This window comes from Populus alba, chromosome 9 (assembly GCF_005239225.2).
Source record: "Populus alba chromosome 9, ASM523922v2, whole genome shotgun sequence".
In the NCBI taxonomy this organism is placed as follows: domain Eukaryota; kingdom Viridiplantae; phylum Streptophyta; class Magnoliopsida; order Malpighiales; family Salicaceae; genus Populus; species Populus alba.
Genome location: NC_133292.1, coordinates 867772 through 895394, shown reverse-complemented (window position 1 = coordinate 895394; position 27623 = coordinate 867772). Strand labels below are relative to the sequence as shown.

The 27623-nt window shown below is 33.3% G+C and overlaps 1 protein-coding gene and 1 pseudogene across 1 annotated transcript; one reads left to right on the top strand and one right to left on the bottom strand.

Annotated features, from left to right (window-relative positions):
• Positions 1-76: 76 nt before the first annotated feature.
• LOC118034602 (L10-interacting MYB domain-containing protein-like) lies at positions 77-1146 on the bottom strand (annotated as a pseudogene).
• An 18080-nt stretch (positions 1147-19226) lies between these two features.
• LOC118034607 (vacuolar protein sorting-associated protein 41 homolog) lies at positions 19227-27272 on the top strand. The gene is made up of 19 exons (XM_035039942.2): positions 19227-19569; positions 19648-19920; positions 20009-20188; positions 20333-20593; positions 21329-21461; positions 21551-21641; positions 22075-22177; positions 22942-23045; positions 23126-23219; positions 23307-23462; positions 23546-23608; positions 23749-23814; positions 24217-24417; positions 25071-25148; positions 25258-25377; positions 25477-25557; positions 25665-25750; positions 26480-26561; positions 26646-27272. Exons 1-19 carry the CDS (start codon positions 19324-19326, stop codon positions 27075-27077), a joined length of 2850 nt encoding a protein of 949 aa, XP_034895833.1. The 5' UTR covers positions 19227-19323; the 3' UTR covers positions 27078-27272.
• The last annotated feature ends 351 nt before the right edge of the window (positions 27273-27623 follow it).

Sequence of the window (27623 nt, the reverse complement as noted above, 5' to 3'; positions counted from 1 at the left end):
ATATATTACTTGTATACAGAATTTAACATAAATGCAAAGACAGGAATAGGGTTAAAAGATTAAAACTGACCTTGTCCATCTAAGTTTGTCTGTGTTGGTCAAACATAATTTTCAGCCATGACATTTTTTTGTCAATACAACCCATTGCAGCCCACATCTCCCTCTTGCTCCTCGCACAAAAGAACTTAGTTGCAAAGGTATGCAATGCACTACCAAATGCAACTTCATTAATAGAGTGCAGTTCTTGCATTACCTCCTCAATACTACAACCTTTTTTATCTCAACTAGGAGCTGTGATCCCTCTAGGCATGGAGACAATCTCAACAAGTTTATCCATACGTGCAACTAGTACTGCTCCCATTCCAGTTCCCCTTTTCTTTTTTCGCAATTGAGGTGTAGGTTGATGTGCACCCTTTCTCTTTGAACTGCTGGGGTTGCTGCTACTGTTTGCGACATTGCTTCCACCAACCATATTGCTAACATCACATGTGAAATCAGGGATTGCATCCTCTTCAGAGTCGCCACTTCCTTCTGCCATATTAGTATCCTCATTGGTTGTATTCCTCATTCCAGAAGCCACATTATCTTCATCTGATAAGAGTCCTTGTGAGGGAGTCCAAGCATATTCTCCCGTGGCCACTATGTTAGTAAACATGATATCGTACTTGGCACACAACGAGGGCTCTATGCCGACATGCCTAAACTTCTTTGCTCCTCGCATTTCCTGTGCAATGACAGCTAGATGTACTTAGGAATGATACTAGGTGAATAAGTAATACAACATGAAAAAAAAATTATGAGGCTATTGCAAATAAGCAAACTAACCTGAATTTTTGATTGCCACCATTCATCAGTTGCTGAGATGATCCCAAGTTCAGTAGACCAACCAACTCCAGTTTCAGCTATTAATTTCTTCCATACCCTCCAGTCCTTTTTAATCCCATCCCATTTGTTTTTAAGCTGAGATTTTGATAATGAAAGGCCTGTCTGATCTTTGAATGACTGTATGACAAATTTCCAGCCAGCTTTGTCAAAATGTGTGTTTGGTCTCATGCCTCTCTCAATAGCTGTCATGCAAATGTCGCAAAACGTGTGCAGCATTGCCTTGCTCCAAGAAGCTTTGTCATGTATGTCAGACCCATCCATTGCTTATGGTTGACAATGCAATGAAAAAATAAACAAACAAATAACCAAATGAACAAGAGATTGAATGCTAATTATCTCTAATACAATAGTAATAGAACAAGAAGTTACATGTGCAGCAAAAGATCAACCAAAGAATAAAAAGAGGTTGAATGTTGACAAGGAATGAAAACATAAATAAATAAATTATATATAGCAGAATGGTTGACAATGCAAGATAGAATTCAAAACACAATTCAATATAGATTAATAAAGCTTTAATGCTAATAAGGGATGAAAATAAGAAACTAAGGAACTAGTTCAAAAAAAATTACATGTTGTGTAGTGTAAACTAAGGAACTTAACAGAAGGTTTTTCATGAACCTAAATACCTAGCCATTGTGCCATAATCCTATAACAGTTTGTCATCAATTAGCAGGGGATGTTCTATATATATATATATAACTATTATTTTAATGTACATTTATTAACATATATATATATACACACACACTAAACATTTAACTTATATATATAACTTATAATATTTAAAATAATATATATAACTTATGTAATAAACATTTAAAACAATTATATATATATATAGTAAACATTTAACTTATATGTATAACTTATAACATTTAAAATAATATATATAACTTATGTAATAAACATTTAAAACAATTATATATATATATATAGTAAACATTTAACTTATATGTATAACTTATAACATTTAAAATAATATATATAACTTATGTAATACACATTTACTTATGTAATAAACATTTAAAATAATTATATATATATATAGTAAACATTTAACTTATATGTATAACTTATAACATTTAAAATAATATATATAACTTATGTAATAAACATTTAAAATAATTATATATATATATAGTAAACATTTAACTTATACGTATAACTTATAACATTTAAAATAATATATATAACTTATGTAATAAACATTTAAAATAATTATATATATATAGTAAACATTTAACTTATATGTATAACTTATAACATTTAAAAATAATATATATAACTTATGTAATACACATTTACTTATGTAATAAACATTTAAAATAATTATATATATATATAACACTATTGTTAGCAATATGCAGAATTACACAAAACGACTTTAGCAAAGAAAGTAGGGAATGTGTCTACTGTAGCTACTGAAATTAATTGTGCCCTAATTACAATTATTTGGTAACAATCAGCAGAACACACCAAACAAACAAATAACTGCAGATAAATTGAAGGAATAAAGACAATGAAAAATTAGCAGTAATGGCTGCCGAAAGTAAAATACTAGTGAATTAAAATGAGCATAAACAGGTCAATTTCACTACAATGAACAAAAAAAAAATCTAAAAAATCTTAAAGGACCAGTGAAGTAAGCAGAATACCCGTTGGAAATTGCAGATGAGGTGTTGATATCTGTGGTGGGGTTGTTGAAGGCAGGAAGACAAGTTGATCGACGTCTTCTTTTTGTGTTGATGCTTCAGAAACAAAGGAAAAATTAGTATATAAAACTATTGAGAGTGAACTAAAAGTAACTAAACAAAAGGGGATAAACAGATCTCACTGAAATAAGCAACAATTAACTTAAAATTTCACTAAGAACAGAGCAGTGAACTAACCCGATGTAAATTTGACCTCTGGAGCTTGAATAAAACGCGATCTATATATATGTTTCGGGGTTGGTGCAGAGGGTTGTTGTTGTTCTTCATTTCCTTTTGTTAAAGAGAAATGAATGATAATTGAATGTGCAGAGAGAGACGAAGCCATCAGTTTATTGGGTTAGCAGCAGTAATGGTTTTTACTGTGGAGTTGTTGTGTAATTAGGGCTGATGGGAAGGGAAATGAATGCAGATGGAAGAAAAAATGAGAAGGAGAAGAGCAAATGGGAAGGGAAATGAATTGAACGAGAACAGATCTGTGTGTGTTTTGGTAATTAGCCACAAGACGTCTACAGAGTTCCAACCACAGGTTGAAATTTGTGCAAAAAGTAGTATTTTTTTGCTTCACCAAAATCGTGGTCCTGCCACATATAAATGGTGGGACCCACACTTTTTGATTTTTAAAGAACCTGCAACCAAACACTTAATAAATGCGTTTTTAAAGAAACGCAGCCAACAACGCGTTGCCAAACAGAGTCAATGGCTGCCCAAGTTAGGTTTTTTTTAGATTTAGCTCCGTTTGATAGAAAATTATTTTTTAAATTTTTATATATTTATTTATTAATAAAAAATATTCTTTTAGTCAAAAATTGATTTTGTTTCTAAAAAAGTTTATTTTATGAAAAAATATTTTTAAAAAAATTATAAAAAATTCAAAAATATTTTTGTTATTTTTTATTATAACAAATTTCGTCCTCAATCTGTTATATATTTTGTTTCAATTTTTTTCCTAAGAATTTAATTTAATATGATTTTCATATCAATCTTGATCCGTATTTTTTTATTATTTTTTTTAATTATTTTAAATAAATTTTTTATCTATGAATCTCTATTTTTTTTTATTGCAATTTAATTTATTTGAAATAAATTATAAAATTAATTTTTTTTAATTTCATCCTCTTTAATTTTTTTTATTTGTCAAATTTTATCTTTATTTTTTTAATTTTTTTTGTCTTATTTAAAATAATTTATAAAATAATTTTTTTTTAATTTCATCATTCTTCAATTTTTTTACATATTAGGTTTGATTTTTTATTTTTTTAATAAACTTGAAAAAAAATTAAAATTTGATTTTCAACCTTATTTTCCATAACATAGTCAAACATTGAAAAATATTTTTTGACTTATTTTTCATGATACTATCAAACATTAAAAAAAGTTAATTTCTATGAAAATCACTTTAACAAAAAAACTACTTTTCGACAATTAAACATGTGGTATACATGTGTCCACTTAAATAAAAAGGTTATTGTTTATTATTATTTAATATTTAAAGAAATAGAATTTTATAAATATATAAATAGCTAGGTAACTAGTATAATGCAGCCTATAGCCAACTGTATATCTCAAATATTTAAATACTTTTCATATTGCTTTCTAATGATCTATAGTTGGATTATTTAAAAAAAAAATTTAGTTTGATAACCGAATAAGCAATATGAAATCTTATTTAGTTTATAACATATATCAAGTTCTTAATTATCCGAGAATATTCTAATTGGTCTATTTTTTGCCTTAATATTTTGACAATTTGATATTTAAGTCCATTGATATTCTTATAATATTGTTGTCGCCTTTAAAAAATTTGTCGCGAATATTCTTAACATTATAAGATTAGAACAATATCAATCCATTAGATGTTCAAGAAATATTTATTCATAGTATGACATCTGCAATACCCAAATATTTTATATCAAACTTGTTTAGTTGACATTTTCTTATTAGACTTAATCATGTGATAATTACTGCCCAAAATAAGAATATATTTCGCATAGAGATATACAATGACATAACTTTTATATGTGTTTTTCACATAAACACATTTACCAACTTTGTTGATTTTTAATTTATTTGACAATAGAACCTTGATAATTTTTTCTTTATTACTGTTTAGGTGCTTATTTAAAACCATATAATGATTTGACTAGTTTACAAACTTTCTTTTCTTGTCAATTGACAACAAATCCCTCAGGTTGTTCCATGTAAACTTTATAATAAAGGTCATTATTTTAAGAAAGGTTTTTTTTACATCTATTTGATGTATTTCAAGCCTATTAATAGCTACAATGGCTATTAATATTCGTATGAAAGTTATTCTTGACACAAGTGAATATATATCAAAATCGTCAACACTTTCTTGTTATTTAAACTCTTAACAACACGTGCAGCTTTATATCTATCAATATTGCCATCAACTTTTATATTTCTTTTAAAGATCCATTTATAGCCTAATAGTTTACTTTCGGGTGGAAGATTCCCTAGTTCTTGTTATAACCCAATTTCGATCCGTTGGGTTTTAATTTAATTTTACAAGGATTAAATTTTAAAATTAAAAAACCAGGGATTAATTTTGATGAAAAGTGTGATTTGTCAACTTATGGAAAAACTAGGGACTACAACATGTTTTGTCATTTTCTTCTTATCATCAAGATAATAATAGTTATTCTTTTTTAAATTTGATTCTTAATCAAATTCAAATTTTTTAAAAAAATAATGAGTTTGTTTGGGACTTTATTTCCCATATGCAATAAGACTCTTGCACTATAAATACAAATCTTAGTACATATGCACAAATAGGAGACCATTACAAGAAACCATTGGGGGAGGCCATTACAAGAAACCCTGGGGAGACATTACATAAAAATATCGAAGAATGCCAAATAAAAAAACAAAAACCTAAAGCCTATCATCCTTAGACGGGCTGCCGCCCCCTAATCTTCATCATATTTTACTGGTTTAACATCAACAACTCCATCTTCCCTAACCAAGAACTTTAATTCCTCCTTGTTACCTCTTATCTACCTTTTTTAAAAGACCACCTTTCATCTCCCTCATCTTATAGACCCAGCAGAAAAGAACCCTTGTAGCCTTAATCTCAACCTGCCTCTCTTTCAACCCCGCCTTATGACATTCAGAAAGCCAAATCCCCATCCTCTCATTCCCTCTTTAGGCTTCTCCCCATCACTACTAGATTCTCCCCCACATACTAGTTACTTCTCTTAAGACCAACTAAATTGTGAGCCACAATAATGTTAGGAGCTTTGCTTCACATTCCAAACAGTCAGCTCTTCTCTGCGTCTTACACCGGCACGCAACCATCACCAACAATCACAGTTCCTCTATGCATTGTGAGCATGCACCAGCCATAGCTGCAACAACCTTCTCTTCTCAATAAAGACAGGGAATGTGAAAGAGAACAAGTAAAAAAACCAAGGAAAGGGACAAGAACAAACAAAGAAGAAGGAACCATAAAACAACAAAGGAGACAAACACAAACAAGAACAACAGGTAGCACAAGATGAAAAAGAAGTAGAGGAGAGAGTTTATTTTCAGCCAACAACCTCACGCCTTGATCGCCATTGTCCTCGGCTCACAACGATCAGGTAAGTTCCTCTTCTTTTCTTGTTTTGCTAAATCAATTAACTTTGTTATTGTTACATGCATGTGTGAATTACTCACGCATGCATGTAACAATGGTTTTTCTCTATCTCTATCTCTATCTCTCTCTTTCTTTTTCTCTTCTAAAAAATTTTAAGACCGGATTACATAAATAACAAAAAAACATAAAAAAACAAAAATAAATATAAAAATACTTTTCCTTTTTTTTATTTAATACAAAATTTGTGAATTTATTCATTGGCACCAGAGTTAGGAACACTATACATTTTGGGATACACAATATTTACCAACACTAGTGTTGGAAATATTCATGGGTGAATATTCATTGACGCTAGAGTTATGAATAATATTATAGGAAAACCATAAGAATGGGACAAAAACAAACTTTTAGCAATTTTAAGATAAAAAACGGTAATGCAGCCTCTCTTAGGTAGGACGCTTAAGGGGTGATAATATATTTCCTTTCACGTAACCAATCTTGTATTATTGAATCTCTGTTGACCATTTAGGGTTCCTAGTAACCATAATACTATGTGATGACTCCTTAAACTATATCGTTTCCTTTAAAGAACAAGATGACAAATATTTGTTCTTTTTCCATGAAAATTTTTTAATCAATTAACACAAAGTGTGACAGAATGATGACTCCACTAAGAATTTCTAGGACTAAGCTTTTTCTTATGTCTATCAATTGCTAAATGTTTGTTATGTTATGTTTATATTGTTATCATTTTTTACTATTTAAACATGCATCGTTATTGTCGTGCATCACTTCAAAAGCACACATGTTGAAATTTATGATAAGTGAGGGAGTGACAGTACCCCAATGGTTTTAACCTGGGCAAAACCCATAAAACCATCCAACTCTCGCTTGATTGTTTACTTAATAGTGGTTGAATTACTGATATGATATTACTTAGGATCACACTACTTGTAAGCCTCATATCAACCTTTCGAGGATAATCACTGAGCATGCGAGTGATCCTTTGAGACTAGATAGTGACATATCTTTTGATGCACTTAAATGACCAGAACTCACCTACTAGGTTGTACCTTATGTAATCTTATTATAGCTAGCCCAATATGCGGTATCTTGAATTCTAAGACCATTGGGTGGAAAATGGTCATCACATGGGATACAAGAGTTTGAGTTGTTGTAGTTGACAAAAGGGGATCAACTTAAATTGAAAGCTGAAAGCTTAGACTTAAGTAAAACTAGACAAAGATCCCCTTGTTAACATGATAACGACATCATGTTCCTAAAATCTATAAATAGCGACCATTGCCACCACATGAAAGACGAGTCCATATTTAATGTACATTTTCCTTGTTGATAACATCATCACTTGTGTATGATTGCATAACTTTCTTTTAGTGGGTTGAAATATAGGTTCCCTATTGAAACACACCTACAACACTTGACTGCAAAAAAGATAAATGGATAACAAAGAAAGAGCTTAGTTGGAAGCTCAACGCCGAAAAGAGTTAGAAATTCTTAGAGAAAAAGTCGTAAGGCTTACTAGTCTACTCAAACAGGCCTTGAGATCTAAATTAAGAGAAGCAAAGTTTATAGCTCAGCCTGAACCTTTGCTCGCAAATTTGCAGAATCTGAGGGCAAATGAGGTGTTATTTAAATCTTAACAAGTTATGTATTATTAATTTGCTCAACCAGTATATCCCATAAAAATGTCGTTTACCATTGATCTTATAATGAAGGAATCTTAAAAGAACAAAATTGTAAAAGAAGATGGCTTGGAAAAATTGGCTGCGTTAGAGCACAAGATGAAGGCATTTAAGGGAACTAACCTAAATGACCATATAAAGGTTGCTAAGATGTGTTTTTTTTATATAATTTCTGGATAAAATTCCCGAAACTTGACACTTGTTTATAACAAATTTTACTTGGTTTGAATTTTATTTAATTACACATTGTTAATTTCAATTCTATATATATCACTTACATTAAATTTTTCAAGTATTTTCTTTTTCCAATTTTTTGACCAATACATAACATTTCGCTTTAAACTCCCGAGACTATCGTCATTCCTAAAATTGCCAAGAGTTTATACAAATATTGTTACTTATTTTTTTTTGTTTATTCATTTATTAATTAACTTTGAAATTCCTTCCAGAGTTTACACTCTCCTATTTTTTAAGAAAAAAATCATCTCAAAATTTAAATGTTCATACCTAAAACTACAAATAATTCAAAATGATTCCTTCTTATTTTTTATTCTTTTTACCAAGTTTCCTCTTCTACTTGAGATTTCTTCCATAATATCTTAATCATGGGAATTGTTTTATTCCAGAGTTTTTTCTCACTTCAATCTAATATCTTGATAGATTTCACTTTTAAGCTTAAGTCTTCCTCAATTTTTATACGAATCTGTAGCAAAATTTAAGAGGAATCTATTTTGGCCCTGCACAACAATCAAACATGAACGACATCGTGTGTTTTGGCTAGATATTGTGGTAATGCCAATCTATAAGTCACAAGCCCAATCCTTCATATGATCTCAAAAGGCCTAATGTATTTTGGTGCAAGCTTCTCTTTCATTTCAATCTCAACATATGTTTCAAAGGAGCAACCTTTAGAAGAACTTTATCTCCGACCATAAACTCTAGAGGCCTCCTTTTAGTATTTGCATAAGTTTTCTATATATCTTAGGCTGCTTTTATTCTATCTCTGATAATCCTTACTTTTTCTGAAGTAACCAAGCTAATTCAGGCATAGTTTTGAAACCCGGCCCGGTTATTGACCCGATCAAGTGATCAGGTCACGAGTCAGATGAGTTGACTCAAGTTGACCCGGGTCAACCCGAAAAAACAACCACGATTATGTATATGAGACACAGAAGACAATCAAGCAAAAAAGGAGAAGCATATTTGAGCATAATGTTTCTTGCAAGAAATATATAATCTTCAGGGTAATTTTCAGGGCACATAGCTAAAGGAAGCAACTAAAATTACAAGACGAAAGGGAGCAACTAAAATTCAAAAAGACAAAAGGAAGCCACAAAAATCAACAAGACACTGCACTTTCTTTGCGGCCACCATCGACACCTGACACTTCATTTCTTATTACTGAGCAGAGAACGTCTTTTTTTGGCGTCTCTATTCTTCTTCTTCTTATTCTTTAATTTCTTCTTCAGTGCACTATAAGAGTAGCAACATACCCAAAAGCCACAATCAATCCATCACTGAAAAAAAATAGAAAACAGAATTTTCAGTAAGAATAAATGAGAGAGAGACTAACTTTTTGCTTATGGTTTTCTCGCCGGGAGTAGAAGCGTCGGTCTCTTCCATTGTTAAATCAGAAAGAGACAAGGCACGCAGTTCAGCTGTTCGATAGACTGACTGGTGGTGTTTTGCTATTATTGTGCTTAATTCCATATTTGAAAACAAATTGTTTCAACAGCCAAGAATAAAGAAAACAAAGAGTGAAAGAAGGAGATTCAAACCTTTTTCGCAGAGAAAAAACAACGATCAATAGTCAAGACGTCCTCTGCTTCTCAGCTGGGTTTCAAAGAGTTGAGTTAATTAGATTTGCAAATTGTAACTGATATTGCTTCGTTCTTCTTCTTCACTTCAGTCTTCAGTGTTTTGGCCTTTTAAAAGGCCAAAACGACGTCGTTTAATGACTGTCAAATTAAAAAAAAATTAATCGGGTCTTGCCTGAGTTTGACCGAGTGAACCGGGTCCCGGGTCGACCGAGTTTCTCCGGGCCAATTCTCAAACGGGTTTCTGCCTCCACCTGGACCGGTTTTAGGCCCGGGTCGACCGGGTCCAGAGTCGACCCGCCGGGCCGATCCGGGTTTTAAAACTCTGAATTCAAGTCCAACCAATTTCCTATTGCCTATCTTTTCCCATCATATCAAAGTTTGATACTTTCTCTCATATAAAGCTTCATATGGAGTCATTCTCATAATAGATTGGTAACTATTATTATAGGTAAACTCTATGAGTGGAAGATGATCCTTCTAATTACTTTTAAATTCTAAAACGCAGGCTCTCAGCAAATCTTTCAAAGTTTAAATTGTCCTTTTTGACTGCCCATTTGTCTATGGATGGAAAGCTGTATTTAGACGTAACTTTGTTCCCAATGCACATTGGATACTAAGCCACAACTATGAGGTAAATCCAGGACCCCAATCTGATACAATTGATACCATAACTCTATGAAGTTTTATCACTTGATTTACATACAGTTCAGTTAATTCATCCATCGAATTCGCCATCTTTATTGCCAAAAAGGGATAGACATTGTCAATCTATCCACTATTACCTAAATAACATCATTTCCTTTCTTTCCTCTATGAAGTACTGACACGAAGTTCATACCAATGTCTTCTTATTTCCATTGAGGTATTGATAGTGGTTATAAGAGACCCACTAGTTTTTGATGCTCCACCTTCACCTGCTAACAAATACCACATTTAACTATATGTTCTGCTACTTCCTTCTTCATACTTGGCCATCATTAGAATTTTTTTGAAGTCCTTATACATTTTGGTGCATTTGGGATTAACATCAAACTGAGACTCATGAGCTTATTTTAATACTTAATCTTTTAAAGTTTTATCTTTAGGCAAATACATTCATCTTCCCATAACTACCATGTTATCATCACATATTTAGAATAGAGTTTCAACTCCTAACTTTATTTTACTTTTCACCTTGCTTACTTTGGCATCGTCTTGTTGAACTTTAAGTACTTTTTCACACAATACAAATTGTACCATCAATTATGCCATCAAAGATTCCTAAAATCCCATTTATAAATAAGCATCAATCCTCTTTAACTTTGTAATGGTTATTTTATCTAATTCACTATATTTCTCCATTACAACCTTTTTCTTTTCGACTAAGAGCATCCGCCACCGTATTTTCTCTAACTAGATGATGGTCTATAACACAGTCATAATCATTAATTAATTATATCCATCTTCTCTACAGTATATTTAATTCCTTATGGATCATCAAATATATTAAACTTTTATGATTAGTAAAGATTTGAACATGTGAACCATATAAATAATGCCTTCAAATCTGCAAGGTAAATACCATTGTAGCCAATTCTAAATCATAAACTAGATAATTAACCTTATGTGGCTTTAACTATCTAGAGGCAAAGGCAATTGCCCTCTTATACATCAATACGTACCCTAGACCCTTATAGGATACATCATTTACAAATCCCTTTATTCTGGAGGGTAAAGCTAACACTAGAGCAATGGTGGGTCTATTCTTCAACTTTTGAAAACTATTTTCACATTCTGATATCCCTTCTCACTTTGTTTCTTTCCAACTCAATTGGGTGATCAAAGTCGCTATTGTGGAAAATCTCTCAATAAACCTCTGATAATACCCTATCATCCCAAGAAAACTAGAAATCTCCATAATACTTTTGAGCCCCTCCCACTTTAACATAACTTTCACCTTTCTTGGATCCATAAAGATTCATTCAGCTAAGATGACATATTCTAAGAAAGTCACCTCTTTTTACCAGAATTCACATTTATTCAGTTTGACATATATCTCATGTTCCCTTAAAGTTTGTAAAACTTCTCTCAAATGCTTTTCATCCTTTAAATAAGACTTAGAATACACCAATATATCATTTATAAACGCCATAATAGACATATCTAAATAAGGCCAAAAAACCCTATTTATTAAATCAATAAATATCTCAAGAACATTAGTCAACTCAAAAGGTATCACTAAAAATTTGTAATGTCCATATCAGATTTTAAAAGGTAATTTTTTAACACATCCAAATCTTGAATTTTTCAACTGATAATACCCTAATTTTAGATCTATTTTCAAAAATACCCTGGCTCTCATTCATGGAAACAGGTATTTGTTCTTTATCATCACTTTATTTAGTTGTTTGTAATCAATACAAAGTCAAATAGTTCCATTCTTTCTCTTTATAAATAACATTAGAGCTCTTCAAAGTGAGTTGTTGAGGCGTATAAACTCTTTATCTAACAGTTCTTGCAACTATATATTCAGCTTAACTAGTTCCATTGATGTCATTCTATATGGTGTCTGAGCTATAGCTGCTATACTCAGTAGTACATCAATGGAAACCTCTAATTCCTCTCTATAGGGTTAGTCCCGGCAATTCTTCTAGAAACACATTCAAGAATTCTTTTACTATAGAAAGATTGGCTAACTCATCGTTCCTATTATTCAAATTCATCACCACAAGGAGATAAACCTCGCATCCCCTTTTCACCATTTTATATGTAGTCAAAGCTGAAATAATATAATCTTGTATAACATTTCTTTCTCCCCTAAAAACTACCCTCCTACCCATAGGTCCATAGAAGGTAATTGTTTTTGCAAAACAATCCATTTGGGCCCTATATCTACCTAACTAATCAATTCCCAATATAACATCAAAACTGTGTAATTGTAAGGGTATCAAATCCACACTCAACTTACACTTCGTAATGTCAAGTTTAATACCCTTATACACCATGCCAATGTCTACCTTTTTCCTAGAGGAATAATATTAGTAAACCACTTATCAACTTTATGTGAACTCTTACCCAGATTTCCTACTATTTATATGCAACAAAGAAATGAGTAGCTCCCATATCAAAAAGTACATATACATGTAGGTGATTTAACAGCAAGGTACCTGTAACATCATTTATGGTAACCCAAGCATCCTCATGTGTCATAGTGAATACTCGACCTTGGGTTTAGTTACCCTAGGCTCTAAATTGGCCTCGATTTCTATTAGCCTCTGACTGTTTCTACCTAATCGATCGATCTACTATGATTGATTGCTGCTGACTTTGAGCCCGCGACTAGACTTGTATGAACTTTGAATTCCTAAGACAATCTTTCCTAACGTGTCCCTGTACATGATAGTAATAACATTCCTTGCCCAATTGTGGGCACTCTCTCCATATATATTCACCTTGATATACACAACATCGTCTAGGTGCAACAAAACAGTCTTTTATGGTGCTTATGTCCGCATAGGAAACATTAAGGGTATGTGAGCAACCTCTACTCTAAAGTCCCTCAAACATATCTACTTCCACCATTATGTTGACCCCTAATAAGCCTAATCCCAAAACTTTGCAGTGTCCTAGATGTTGCCCCCTTATTTTTTCTAAACTAGGACTTCCTTTTCTTGTGGAAAAGAGGTTTACTATGAGAAAAATCAATGTCCTTCCTCTTACCAAATCCAATTTGGCCCTACTAACCCTCACTGATACATGACTCAAGGGCCTGAGCTGCCTCAATAAGCTCTCTAGAGGACTCAAATAGTAAAGCAATTGGTCCTTATCTCAGCTCCTAGTGCAATTCAACTTACAACTTGTCAATAATCTATTGCTCAATGAAAGTGAACTACAGGGCAAATAGAGAGAGATCATGAAACCTCCTCCTGTAATCTAGTACTAACATGCCCTTATACTTCAATGCTAAAAACTCTTGCTCCTTTACCCTAAATTGGAAAGAAAAGAATAACTGAATTTCAAATTGTCTCCTAAACTCGCCCCAAATACAAATCTTTGTAGTCCTCCGGGAATTTATAACCTCCCACCATGATTGGGCTATGTTTGACAATAACTAGGTAGCATAACTTACTCATCAGTCCATAGGTACCATATTACTCTTTATCTTTTATAGCCACATGCCTATAATCTTCATATCATACTCGTTCGAAAAAGGGCTCACACCTCAACTCTCTTATACTCTTTAATGTCCTCACCAACATAATTATATTATCCATTGGTACAGAGGTAATCGGAGCGACTGGTGTTGCTGGTGGTGATACTTGAGCTGTTATACTTGATATACTCTCGATGATTGCTCTAACAATCTATGCCAGGAAAGCAAGGTTTGTATATGGTATAGGCGTTGTTGTTTGTAGGGGTATAACTCCATGTTCCTGCAATCCAGATCCTTTAGGCAGTAATACATTAACCTATCTAGATTTGTCTTCACCCTGAAGTCTAGTTGACCCCTAGCACTTCTCTAATATGACTTCGGGAGCACATTCGAAGTAGTGTCCTCTAAAAGATCCTCTTGTTGTCTATCAACAAATCCTTTATCCTGTGCTCATCCCTTATTGGGGAGAGGTCAGTAGCCGCAGTCTTTCTGGTCTGCACCATCTTGGAATAATCCAAAAAATTATGATTTTTTTTTTTCACTTCTTAAACCTCAACTAGGGCTCTAATACCAACTATAACAACTCTAATTTTTAAACAATATACACTAGAATTCAAGATCATAAGGAATTTTTTTTGTAAAAAAAATCAACAAAGTCTCCCCTATAAATGGTATATCCCAAGTTATCTATAATTTCAATACAACACCAATCTATTCTTTATCAACAATCCAACCGTCTTAGACTTATTCAATCATCTTATAATAAATATTGTTACACATTTCTATTTATAACCATTAAAGAAAAATACATGCTAACTAAATGAAAAGGAACAATAAATTTAATTTCATACAACAATTAGATTCTTGTTTCTTATAATCTTAAATCACATTTAAGTTTCCATTCTAATGTTAAAATACAAGGAACATCTACTAATTAATTGCATCGATTTCTATAAGTAGAAATAATTACATATCAAATTAAAAGTTAGCAAAACCAATCAATTTAATAGTCATACATATACATATAAATAGTCATCAAATTATACATAAAAAAGACATTTATATAATTATGTTCTAAAGAACTACATGTACCAAAAAGTACATCCTAAAGCTACAATAAAGCACAATACTAGGATGGACCCACACAATTATTTAGAAAACAAATATAGTTAATTAGAAACAATTTAGTTAACATTTTACTCAAGGCTAGGAATTTAATTTCATTTGTAGTTCATTTCCCAGGACACCATACCCAAACCAGGATAACTAGCTAACCATTCATCATACAAATAATTTAACATAAGTAAAATAACATCAGGATACACAGAAGTTATGTTTGGCAAGAATATAATTAAATTTCAAGATTAAAAATTCAAGATGCTAAGCACCTACCTAGTGTTTGCGTTCCGCTAGCTAAACTAGTCTGTCGAGTGGTTCATGTAGTCTCGTCCACCCCTGCAAGTTCATTACATCACCAATTTACTCACCTCATCACTTCAAAGTCATGTATTCAAACACGACTAAAACTTAAAATATTATCCACAACATTGATGTCTCATTAATAATTAATTCCCAACACAATAACATGGGTACAAGTCCTAATTTTCTTCTCATAATATTTTATCTAGCCTAATTACATTAATTTATCCCCTTTTTTAAAGCAAAACAAGTCATATCATCTAATAATAAGAAATTTTGATCATTAATTTCTACATTTCACACTTGACTGAATTACCACCTAATAAAAAAAATATAGAATAATAAAAAAAATATTGAAAGCAGACAATGTATGTTATGTTTTATATTTGTTTTAAATCATGTCAACTTTAATTAAATTACAAATACTAATAATTTTTTTATACAGGACCTTGAGATAGACATTGTTCAGACTAGATAAGGTTCGATTTCTTCTAGAAGTGTTGATAGGTAGGGCCACCTTGCTGTTTATACTAGTCCTTATGATAGGTTGGTGTTACATATGCAGGATTAACATCATTCCGATGATATCTGGAGTGGGGAGGCCAGATAAATATTTAAATTATTATAATTTTAATGATATTTATTGATGATTTAACTAAGTTGTTTGATTTTCAAGACGGTAATCCAGTGACATGTAGACAAAATACCTTGATGGAGTTGTATGAATGTGTGCGTTTGTATGTTATTGAAACTAGTTTTTTATGAGATCAGTCAACTGCCTTGCATATATCTTAACCATGCATTAATTGCAGCATTGGAGAAGCGATAAAGGCTCCAGACACATCTACGTGTTGTTGAGATGAAACTAACACTCTAAGATATGGCGATGTTAACTAGCCTTCTCATAAATAGGACACTTGTGACCAACAATGGAGGCTTGATTGATAGAGATTCATTATATGATCATCTATTAGGACAAATATCCCCAGCCAGTGTTTATAGGGCCGATTGCATCACATTGACATGGTTGGACGCTAATTTTATGTCCCCTAGTAGATGCAACAACAGACCAGCTGGTTATGTATGCTCGAGCATATATATTACACATGTTGAAAGACTTTTTTTCACAAGTATTGCTGGCATTGTAGTTCCGTTGTACTTTCTGATGGTACTTGATGATTTTTGGGCCATTCTGAACTACAGTTAAGGGGAGCCATGCTTGTATATCTATACTGGCAACTATGCAAAGTATGTTTAAAAAGGAGAAGACAAATTACTTGGTGTTTTCTATTTCTTCAGGTATATGTATTTTAAATTATTTGATTACTAGAATTAATGACTTTTTAAATACTAATTTATAATTTTTAATATTCATTAATATAGCTCTAGTCATGAGAGTATATTCATATCGGGCGTTTAGAGAGAGCTATGGTGATAACATGATTGACATTGGTACTCAAAGTGATACAATTCAGCCTTGTGATACGACCCAAGTAAGGTCAGGTTCGGATTTTGGCATAAAAAGCGCAACAGTCCAGGTTTACGACAACAATCATAATTATCAATCCGACCGTTGGATCGGTCTAATATTTTATGTGGACTCTCCAGACAGTTTTTCCTACTTTGGGTTAAAACTTCAACTCAATCAGAGTTAGGAAAGGCACCGCAATACTGGTCAACAAAGGTTGTTAGAATTTTGTTATTTACTTCTATTTGACCTGTGGACTTTCTATTTGGTTATGATTCTTTTCCTGCAATGATGTGGCAGCTGGTTTTGAGAATTTCCTAGTTGCATAAGGATCTTTAATGAGTTGCAATATAATCTATAAGTGTGGCAATGATTCATTAATGTTTCAAAATCCTTTTCTTATAAGGATTCCTTATTCATCCTGACTACACAAGGAAAGAAGGGTTGGTGGTATTTAATGACCAATTAGTTGTTTTTATTATTTTCTTTCATGTTTGGGTTTTATTAAAACTTTTTTTTTTAGCTAAGATCCAAGGTTTGTTTGGATCAAGTTATGGGTTTTCAGTTTAGGGTTTTTGGGTTAGTTCAGCCCATAAGGACAGATCCATTAGGGTTACTTTTAAGAACTATTTAAACACATGTAACCTAAATTTCGGCAGCTTTTAAAGATTATTACTTCTGAATTTTTTAGTTTTAATGCATGAGAGTGATTCTTGTATTCTTCAGTTCTTGAATGAACTGAAATCTGACTTATCAAAGATTAACTGACTTCATGGCGTCATTCTACTCATTCCAATAGTGTTGATGCCTTGGGGTAGGTTTTTCATTGTGTCACACTTTTACCAGATCTATTTCGGCTTTACAGGATCATATCTTAATCTTGATTGTGGGTTGCGTTATCACGAGGTTCGCATCACAAATGCCACTCTCCATTGGTTTCAGGTAATGAAAAAATATAATTGATTGTAGGAGACATGTTATTTATATAACTGGAATGTAAAAAAATATACAACTAACTTTGTGGTTTGTCTTGTCATATGGTGTAGGGCTAGACATTCCGTAGTAAATCTCACTCATGTCCACGAGTTTTATTGGGATAGGTTGGGCGCATAATAGCCGTATCAGGTATATATTACAAATGTATTCATTTTTTTTTATTTTAAAGTTAATTGTTTAGTTTCAATTGATTATTTGAGATAATGTTTTATATGTTCTGATAGGTTATATAGATTTTATATTTTAAAGTTAATAGCATTAGCGGAAGATGAGATTATTTATCGTGAAAGTGTTGAGAATGTTGGCACGTTCGCGAGCATCTTGGGACCATTCACGATCTAGGACGATATTAGTCCTTTTCAAATCTACATGGATATTCCAGACCTCATCTTGAGTTTGACGGGATGAGAAGATTATTATATATAATTCCGTATTATTATATGTTACGATAATTATAAATAAATGTATAATTAATTAATTTTTTAATAAAATATTATATTATTTTAAATATAGCATATGTTAATTATTTGTGATTTAATATATTAATGCTACTTATGTGAATTGTATATTAATAATGGAGAACTGATTATTTGGTACGAATTACTTGTTTTTTTTTTGCAAAGAGTTGATAATAAAATAAACTATCCCTGGACAGTTCTGTTAAAAAAATTATAGATAGAATCTACGAAACTTTCAGCTATACTAAAATTCTAATTATTTTAACTCGAGTAATATTTTATAAATTAATTTTTTTTAAAATGTGCTAACTTACCAACTGACACATATAATTAAAGGAAAACCCCAAACAGAAGGGGCATTTTTTAGTCCAGACAGAAATGACTTCGGTCCGTGCCGAGTTGAAAAAAAAATAAAAAAATAGTAAACAGTAGACAGGTGGCGTCATAATTCGTCACCACTTCTTTGTCGATTTGTCAATTAATAATTAAACCAGATTAAATTATCAGCTAGTCTTTGTAGTCTTATTTAACAAACAATTTGATCCTTGTAGTCTTAAAAGTAATCAATCAATCATCTGACTAAATTCAATAACAGAAATCAATGAAAAAACTGGTATAAATTCAACGTTTTAGTATGAAAAATAAGCAAAGAGTCTAACTTTTCGATTAATATAAGAATATAAATCTAGATCCTCTCTCATTTTCCATTTTGTTATGTTTTCTCATTTTAATTCAATATGAACTAATAAACTCAAATTAAATGAAAATGATTTAATACGTGTTTAAAATGAAAGCAATTTAATTTCTCATGTGCTATTTATCTTATAAAAAATAGATCATCGATTTCAAAGCTAACATGAACTGTTATGTTTTCTTAGAAACATGAGAGAGGATCCAAATCCCAAACAATAGAGGTTTAATAATCATTTGTTAAAATAAAGGGACTAGTTAGATTACATATTGTAAATTATAGGGCCAAGGTATAATTTACTCCTTAACTACAACTGTTCAACGAAAAAAGAAGAGTCAGCACTACCACCATCTTTTATCTACCAAACACACAGATCTCTCTGTCTCAATCATTTCTTCCTTCCTTTCTTTTATCTACCAAACACACCCTACAATCCTCCAAATGACTCCAATTCCGTCGGAGAATGGCGTTGACGGCGATGACGAGCGAGAAGAAGACGATGAGGAAGACGAAGAAGAGGAAGAAGAGGAAGAAGAGGAACCGAGACTCAAGTACCAAAGAATGGGAGGTAGCATACCTACCCTTTTATCCAGTGATGCGGCGTCGTGTATAGCTGTTGCCGAACGTATGATCGCTCTTGGAACTCTCGACGGCACCGTTCACATCCTCGATTTCCTCGGCAACCAGGTTACACCTCACTCTATCGCTTTCTCTCTGTATCTTTCGAGACAATTGCTTATTGATTTGTCAAATTTCTGCATTTAGGTTAAGGAATTTGCGGCACATAAGGCGGTGGTTAATGATCTTAGCTTTGATGTGGAAGGAGAATATATAGGAAGTTGTTCAGATGATGGCACTGTTGTAATTAATAGTCTTTTCACCGACGAGAAGGTTTTGAAGTTTGAATATCATCGGCCGATGAGGGCAATCGCTTTAGACCCTGGATATTCTAGAAAAACATCTAAAAGATTTGTTGCTGGTGGGTTAGCTGGTCAATTGTGTTTAAATTCCAAAAAATGGCTAGGCTACCGCGACCAGGTATGGACTAGTATGAGTATTGTGTACCTGGTTGAGAGTCTGGTTTTTGTTATTTGAATGCTGCTGTGAATTTATTTGTTGCAATTAGGTTTTGCACTCTGGTGAAGGTCCAATACATGCTGTGAAGTGGAGAACGAGTCTCATTGCGTGGGCTAACGATGTGGGTGTGAAAGTTTATGATGCCGCTAATGATCAAAGAATAACTTTTATTGAAAGACCGCGGGGGAGTCCGCGTCCTGAGCTTTTGCTCCCTCATTTGGTTTGGCAGGTTAGTTAAAATGTTGACCCTGTAAGTTGATTGAATACTTCCAACTGTTCTTTTCATTGTGTTTATTATATTTTTGAATCTATTGGTTTCAAAATTAACAACAATGTTTTGCTCTCTGGCTTTGTGGCATCCCATCACATCCAGGATGATACTCTCTTGGTTATTGGGTGGGGGACGTTTGTGAAAATAGCATCGATAAGAGCTAATGAGCAAAAGGGTGCCAATGGGACATATAGGCATGTTCCAATGTCTAGTATGAACCAGGTGGATATTGTGGCTTCATTTCAAACCACCTATTATATTTCAGGAATTGCTCCGTTTGGTGATTCTTTGGTTGTTCTAGCTTATATTCCTGTGGAAGAAGATGGAGAGAAGGATTGTAGTAGCACCATTTCATCAAGACAGGTATCTTCTCTTTAATTCTATGTGGACTTTATTGAATTATGAACTCTGATCCATATCTTAGTTCATCTCTTGCAGATAAAAAATGAATCTTGACAGCAATTTATTATGAAATTAGCTCTTCACCTGTTTAGATCCGTGACAACAGTAAAAAAACATTTATGGAGAAATACACACTGCATATGTGTACGTGTATTCCTGAGGTCTTTATTCTAGTCTGGGGTCATTTTATCTTCAAGCTTTTACAGTTTTTTTAAGGTTCATGACTTTGCTACATCTTTTTAAACATCATAAATTCAAATTTTAGTATTTTACATCTTGAAAATGCTAGCAATCTGAACCATTTTTTATGTCATTGAGTTGTGCACTTCCATGGGCTTGAGGGTTCTGCTTTTTTTTGGCTTCTTCCTTTTCTCTCTGACAATTACTTGTTTCAGGACAAGGCATGAGTTTTATGTTTCTTGTAGATATTTTATCTGTTTAGCAGTTTTTATTAATTGATCTTGTTCTCTTCAGAACCTAATCTTTGGTTTTCAGTGCTTGCTTCTATGTTTTCTGTATTTCATTTATGTTGTTAGCATGCTTATGAATGGATTGTTGATAATGACATGTTTCTTCCCAGTGTGATGTAGCTCCTTTCTGCAAATGTTTTAGTTTTAAAAGATGAAAACCTGTTTGCAAGTCACTTTTGTGGAAATAGGTAGAAACTGTATTTGCTAAATTATATATTTTAATCAGGGCAATGCACAGAGACCAGAAGTACGTGTAGTTACATGGAATAATGATGAACTTGCAACAGATGCCCTACCTGTACATCGTTTTGAGCATTACAAGGCGAAGGACTATTCCCTTGCGCATGCTCCTTTCTCAGGTTAACATATTGGATTATTTGAAATTCATGGTCTTTTATACTAGAGGACTACATTTGAATAGCTTCATTACTTTTTCATGTTAAAGCAGGTAGCAGCTATGCTGGTGGTCAATGGGCTGCTGGCGATGAACCATTATACTATATCGTATCCCCAAAGGATGTGGTGATTGCAAAGCCTAGGTTATCATTGTTTCTTTCTCATATTTTAGCTTTTGAAGAGTCATTTTATTTCTTTGCTATGAGCTCGTAGGTATTGATGGTTCTGATGGTGTTCTAAATTAATTTTAGAACACCTTTCAGTTCTAAATGATTCTTGCTGTCTTTTCAAGAATAGGCAGTTTGAATTATATCCTGAATTATTCTCCTGTAATGTATCAACAGTGTTGTGAGTGCCTAGTTTGTTCATTTAACTCACCCATTCACCCTTCCAAATTGACACCTTATGATTCAAAGCATGAGCTTATCATGAGCATTATGTTTTAAGCATCTAAGCTTGGATTTATCAAAACAATCTGAATTTCCACAACTTCCTCAACCCACCAGCCTGGGCATGTGTTTGTTTTTGTTTTCTCTTTTGGTTTTCAAGAGAACCTAATTTATTTTTCTATGTTAGGGATACTGAAGATCATATTGCGTGGCTTCTAGAACATGGTTGGCATGAAAAAGCATTAGAAGCAGTTGAAGCAGGTCAGGGCAGGAGTGAACTCATTGATGAGGTATTTTGGTTTATTTATCTGTTAGACAACTTTAAAAGATTTAGAGGTTTGCCATGTCTCGTACAACAAATACAACATATAACTTCTGTTATAGTTGAATAAATGACAACATTTTGTTGATCTTGATTGTAGAGGAAGACCTTTTTGCTACAGTACATAAACTAAATTTTTTCATTATTGTCTCTCTTTAAGTACACCTTTATGAATTAACAATTTCTGCATATAATTTGCTGTTGCTTTTTAAAAATACAGCTGTCTCCCCTCTCCTCTTCCTTATCAGCGCACAAATGATCAAATGAGTTTTGTTTCATTTTTCTTTATGGTTATAAATCTAGTTTTTTAATTTTCCTTTGCATGTGCTCGTAAATTTCAATAGTCACACGTTGTGTGATAATGCTAAGCATTCAGTTTATTTGTGCTTGGTTTCCAGGAATTTAAAGATTGGAAGCACAATATTGATTGATGCATGCATAGTAAACAGTTCTTCTGGATAATGGTTTCTTCAATTTGGGTGGTATTTGAAGTCTTAAGCATTGTGATGCCCTGTTTTACCCACTCGTTTCTTTTCGTCAATATGTTCTTTCAGTTTTAGGTTATAAAGCTTTCATGCTGCAGTTGCATGTAATGATTATCTTTCATTTTAGAAAAAGAAGCATGCGGGATAGATATCTTCTTGTTAATTTGTTTTTTGTCCTATGTGGTCCTTTGAGATCCATTTTATTTTGAAGTGAGTAATGGCTTAAATTTTTATGCTATAAGCACAGGTGGGATCCAATTATCTTGATCATTTGATTGTGGAAAGGAAATATGGTGAAGCTGCATCTTTGTGTCCCAAATTGTTGCGAGGGTCTGCTTCAGCTTGGGAGAGGTAAGATTTAAGAAAAGCAAGTAATTTGATGTCTCCTCTGCATTCCTTGTTAATAACTGACTAGAGGCTTCCTTTTGCAGATGGGTTTTCCATTTTGCTCATTTGCGTCAGCTTCCTGTGTTGGTCCCATTCATGCCAACAGAAAACCCAAGACTTCGTGATACTGCCTATGAGGTTAGCGGAATGAAAATAACTTCACACAGTTCCTTTTATAACTTCTCTATTGCATTGGCTCATGATCTAGGTATTTTCAATGCACAGGTTGCTCTTGTAGCTCTGGCAACAAATCCGTCTTTTCATAAAGATCTACTGGCAACTGTCAAATCTTGGCCACCTGTGATTTATTCTGCATTGCCTGTTATATCTGCCATAGATTCTCAGCTAAATACTTCTTCAATGACTGACGCACTCAAGGAGGTTGGTCAGAGAACTGGTGTGTGCTGTTTGATTTCTGAAATTTGATGTTGCATATCTCTAATCACAACTCCTTTTGATTTCAGGCACTAGCAGAGTTATATGTAATTAATGGGCAATATGAGAAAGCCTTTTCACTTTATGCTGATGTAAGTATGTTCCTGTGAATATGCACACAAACAAAGCAGTGGTTTTGTCTGTTTACGATGATTCAGGAAACAAGGTGTTGCATTAATTTTATTTGACATATTTTTCTTATTTGTTTTCTTTGTTGGCTTTCACCTTTCAGCTTATGAAGCCAGATATATTTGATTTCATTGAAAAACACGACTTAAATGATGCCATCCGCGAAAAGGTATGACTGCTAGATAAGGTGAAGTAGCTGTTGTATGTTTTGTTTTTGTGGTCGTCCTAGTCTGTTGTCATTGTTATGTAAGATTGGATTTGTATCTCCATTTGAAATGTTGAGTTTGAGCCTAAATTTTTGTCTCCAAAAACAACCTTCTAGATATTTACTAGATGCCTGTAGTCCTGCTGACATTTTGACTGTCACGAATATATATTGCTAGTTAATTAACCTCAAAGGAGCCTTATTATTGATATTTTGAATCTGAAATTTTATGCTTTCTGCATGTTATTGCAAAAATTGATGGTTTTTCCTTTTGCTTTCTAGCTTTTTTAATTATTCAACCTGTTCTTATTTCGTTATGTGATTGACTCACTCTTAATTCTTTTGCTTGTGCTTGTTCAATTACAGGTTGTCCAACTGATGATGCTTGATTGCAAGTGCGCAGTTCCTCTATTGATCCAGAACAAGGACTTAATTTCTCCTCCTGATGTTGTCTCCAAACTGTTGAATGCCAGCAATAAGTGTGATTCAAAATATTTCTTACATTTATATCTTCATGCATTATTTGAAGCAAATCCACATGTTGGAAAGGATTTTCATGATATGCAGGTATGGAGAAGGCTGGCTATTTATATTTGACACTATTTCTTTTTCTATCTATAATGTGTTAAACTCAATGAATAGTTCCTTTTGTAAAGGTTTCGGTTACTTTTACAGTTTTACTATTAGTAGTAGAAAAGGACATGATAATCTTGAATGCTGTGACCTTAGTGTCAAAATTGAAGTGACATGAACAGAGACATTCACTCATTCTTATTACAGTGATTTATACATAGTGACATGCCATGAAAATGTGTTGTGGATGTCATTGATACAAGTAAACTGTACATGGCACCTTGTCACAATATCATTTTTGTCTTAGCTGTTCTATCTGCCAATTTGAATTTAAGTGCCATCACGATCAAGTCACTCGTAAAAAATGAGCTACTTGTTCCGCAACTCTGCATCTTGTTGTCAAGCTTCAGTTTAGTAAGGGTCATGTTTTTATTCTTTCTTAAGCTACAAGATCCATTTTTAATTGCTGAGAGGAACCATGACAGGGGTTTCTCCCAAACGATTCATCCCATTCCAATTGCTGACAAAAATGTTAATGTCTCAGCATTTGGTCTTATTTCTAGCTGCTCGATATTTAATGATTGACATGTCTGTGCAGTCTGCAATAGGTAATGATTGATGTGACCTTTTTATTTTTATCGAGACAGGTAGAGCTTTATGCAGATTATGATCTGAAAATGCTACTTCCTTTTCTCCGGAGCAGCCAACATTACACCCTCGAGAAGGTTTGAACAGTCAATAAACTGTCAATAATGATGTTTTATGTCAATGGATGTCAATTCTTCCTGTAGTTATTTACTAATGAATTGATCAGTTGAACTCTTCACATCTCAGGCATATGACATTTGTGTCAAAAGAGATCTTTTAAGAGAGCAAGTCTTCATACTTGGAAGAATGGGAAACTCAAAAAAGGCCCTAGCTGTCATCATAAACAAATTAGGGGACATTGAAGAGGTATTTATTGTATTTGGCTTGAAACCATCAGATGTTCTTCTATTTGTTTTTTGTTGTGAGAATTGGCAGCAATAAGAAAAAACATTATCGTGGCTGCAGGCTGTAGAATTTGTAACTATGCAGCATGATGATGATCTTTGGGAAGAATTAATTAGGCAATGTCTTCACAAACCTGAAATGGTACGTTTAGGACTTGTTCTACCAATTGCTGTTGTTCTTCACACATTCTGTCATGCAAAATATCTATATGTTTGTTGAGTTTCCTTCTCTTTTCTGCAACTTGGCAGGTAGGGGTATTGTTGGAGCACACCGTTGGCAATCTTGATCCTCTATACATTGTAAATATGGTCCCCAATGGCTTGGAAATACCTCGGTTAGTGCACCTGATAACTTGTTTTGTTTAATGTCTCATTCAATCCTCCCCTGCTCTTAAATGAAAGTTTTGCAATCTAGCTGTTTTGAAAAACAAGGACAACATCTAACTGCATTGTAATCCAATGTATTTTAAAGTAAATTACCCAGGGCTTAGAATCAATGAGGCTAGCTTGCAAATAACCTTATTAAGAAGATACAAGAAGGGCCATAATTGAAGTCTAAATTTTTTTTGTCTGAAGTCGGTCACCAAAAACAGATTGACAGAAGGCATTATACATGACTAAACCTGCAAACACATGATCCCCATGTCTCCTATGGAATTCTGATTCCTGATGACCCCCCCACCTAATAAAATCCAATATGAAATAGCCTGCCCCAAGTTAGCCAGTTTTCTATGTAGGATTTAAGGAAACCATAGTCCTAATCAAATTAGAATACTTTCTATTCTCCCTTTTGGATGCGAAATTCATTATGATTGATCAGTGTTACATATAAAATAGCCTAGATACTTTGAAAGCTGCAATAGTTTTTATTTAGCATTAAGAACCAAGTTCCGAGCCAACTACACAAAGGAAGCTGTATATTTGCTCATCATGTTTGATGATAGACTGATTTCCTATTAGCTTCCTTGTAGTCTGTTTGGGTATGGAAATGCTAATTAGATTATGCTTCAAGATGACACTGTTCATCATGTGTAATTCTTAACTATATACAATGTTGTTTTCAGGCTTAGGGATCGTCTTGTCAAAATTATCACCGATTACAGAACTGAAACGTCTCTGAGACATGGGTGCAATGATATTCTCAAGGTATCATGCTTCATGTACCTTTTCATCTGAATAGAACAATTTTTTCTACTTGCTAACATTCTGATGCTGTTTTGAGACATACAGACTGATTGTGTAAATCTCTTGATCAAATATTACAAAGAAGCAAGACGGGCTCTTTGCTTAAGCAATGAAGAAGAAGCTCGAGTGAAAAGGGATGGCAGAGGGGATTCTCAAGCAATTTGGAGAACAGTAGGTGCAAGAGCCATGGAGGTTAAGTCAAAAACTAGGGGAGACACAAGATGTTGCATGTGCTTTGATCCCTTCTCTATACTAGATGTATCGGTTGTCGTATTCTTTTGCTGTCATGCTTATCACATGTCTTGTCTTATGGATTCTATGCATACTGTAAGTGGAAAAAAAGGGAGTGGAGCCACTTCCAGGATGTCAGAATATAACTATGATAGCAATGATGAGGATGACTCCGATGAAGGAAACAACAACGATTCTGGTGTAATTCGGTTGAGATGCATCTTATGTACTACTGCTGCAGGTTGAGATAGTAATGCGTTACCTATAGTTTTTTTCTTTTCTTTATCTCTTTCCTTTTTCGCTCCGGGTGGGTGGTGGGGGTGAGGTGGTGGTGGTTGTGAGTCTTAGCTTTATTTTTCGTGGTGGTGATTTCTTTTATTTTTTTCCTGTTCATATATATCATATGTTGTGCTATTCATCAATTGTTCAATTTTTGGCTGAGCTAGTTTTTTGTCAATTGATATATCATATGGATTGTAGTTATTTTCGGAAAAGGTTAAATTATTATTTTTTAGGCTGTTTTGTGGAGATTTCAATGTATGCGCATTTGCTGCCTTTTTTTTTTAGTTCAATTGTATTATTAAATTTGTATAAAAGATTGGAATTGGATGAATCCGTGACCCGTGAAATTTTATTAACAATTTGACTCCATTGTGATTGAAAATTCTCGAGTTATCCTCAAACGTTTTATTGGAGTCGCCCGAATTGTTGATGCAATGATCTGTGGGGTGGGCAGGGAAAATTAGGAGTCCTAACAAGGGACCTCTCCCTACCTTTCCAACTCCTTTTTCC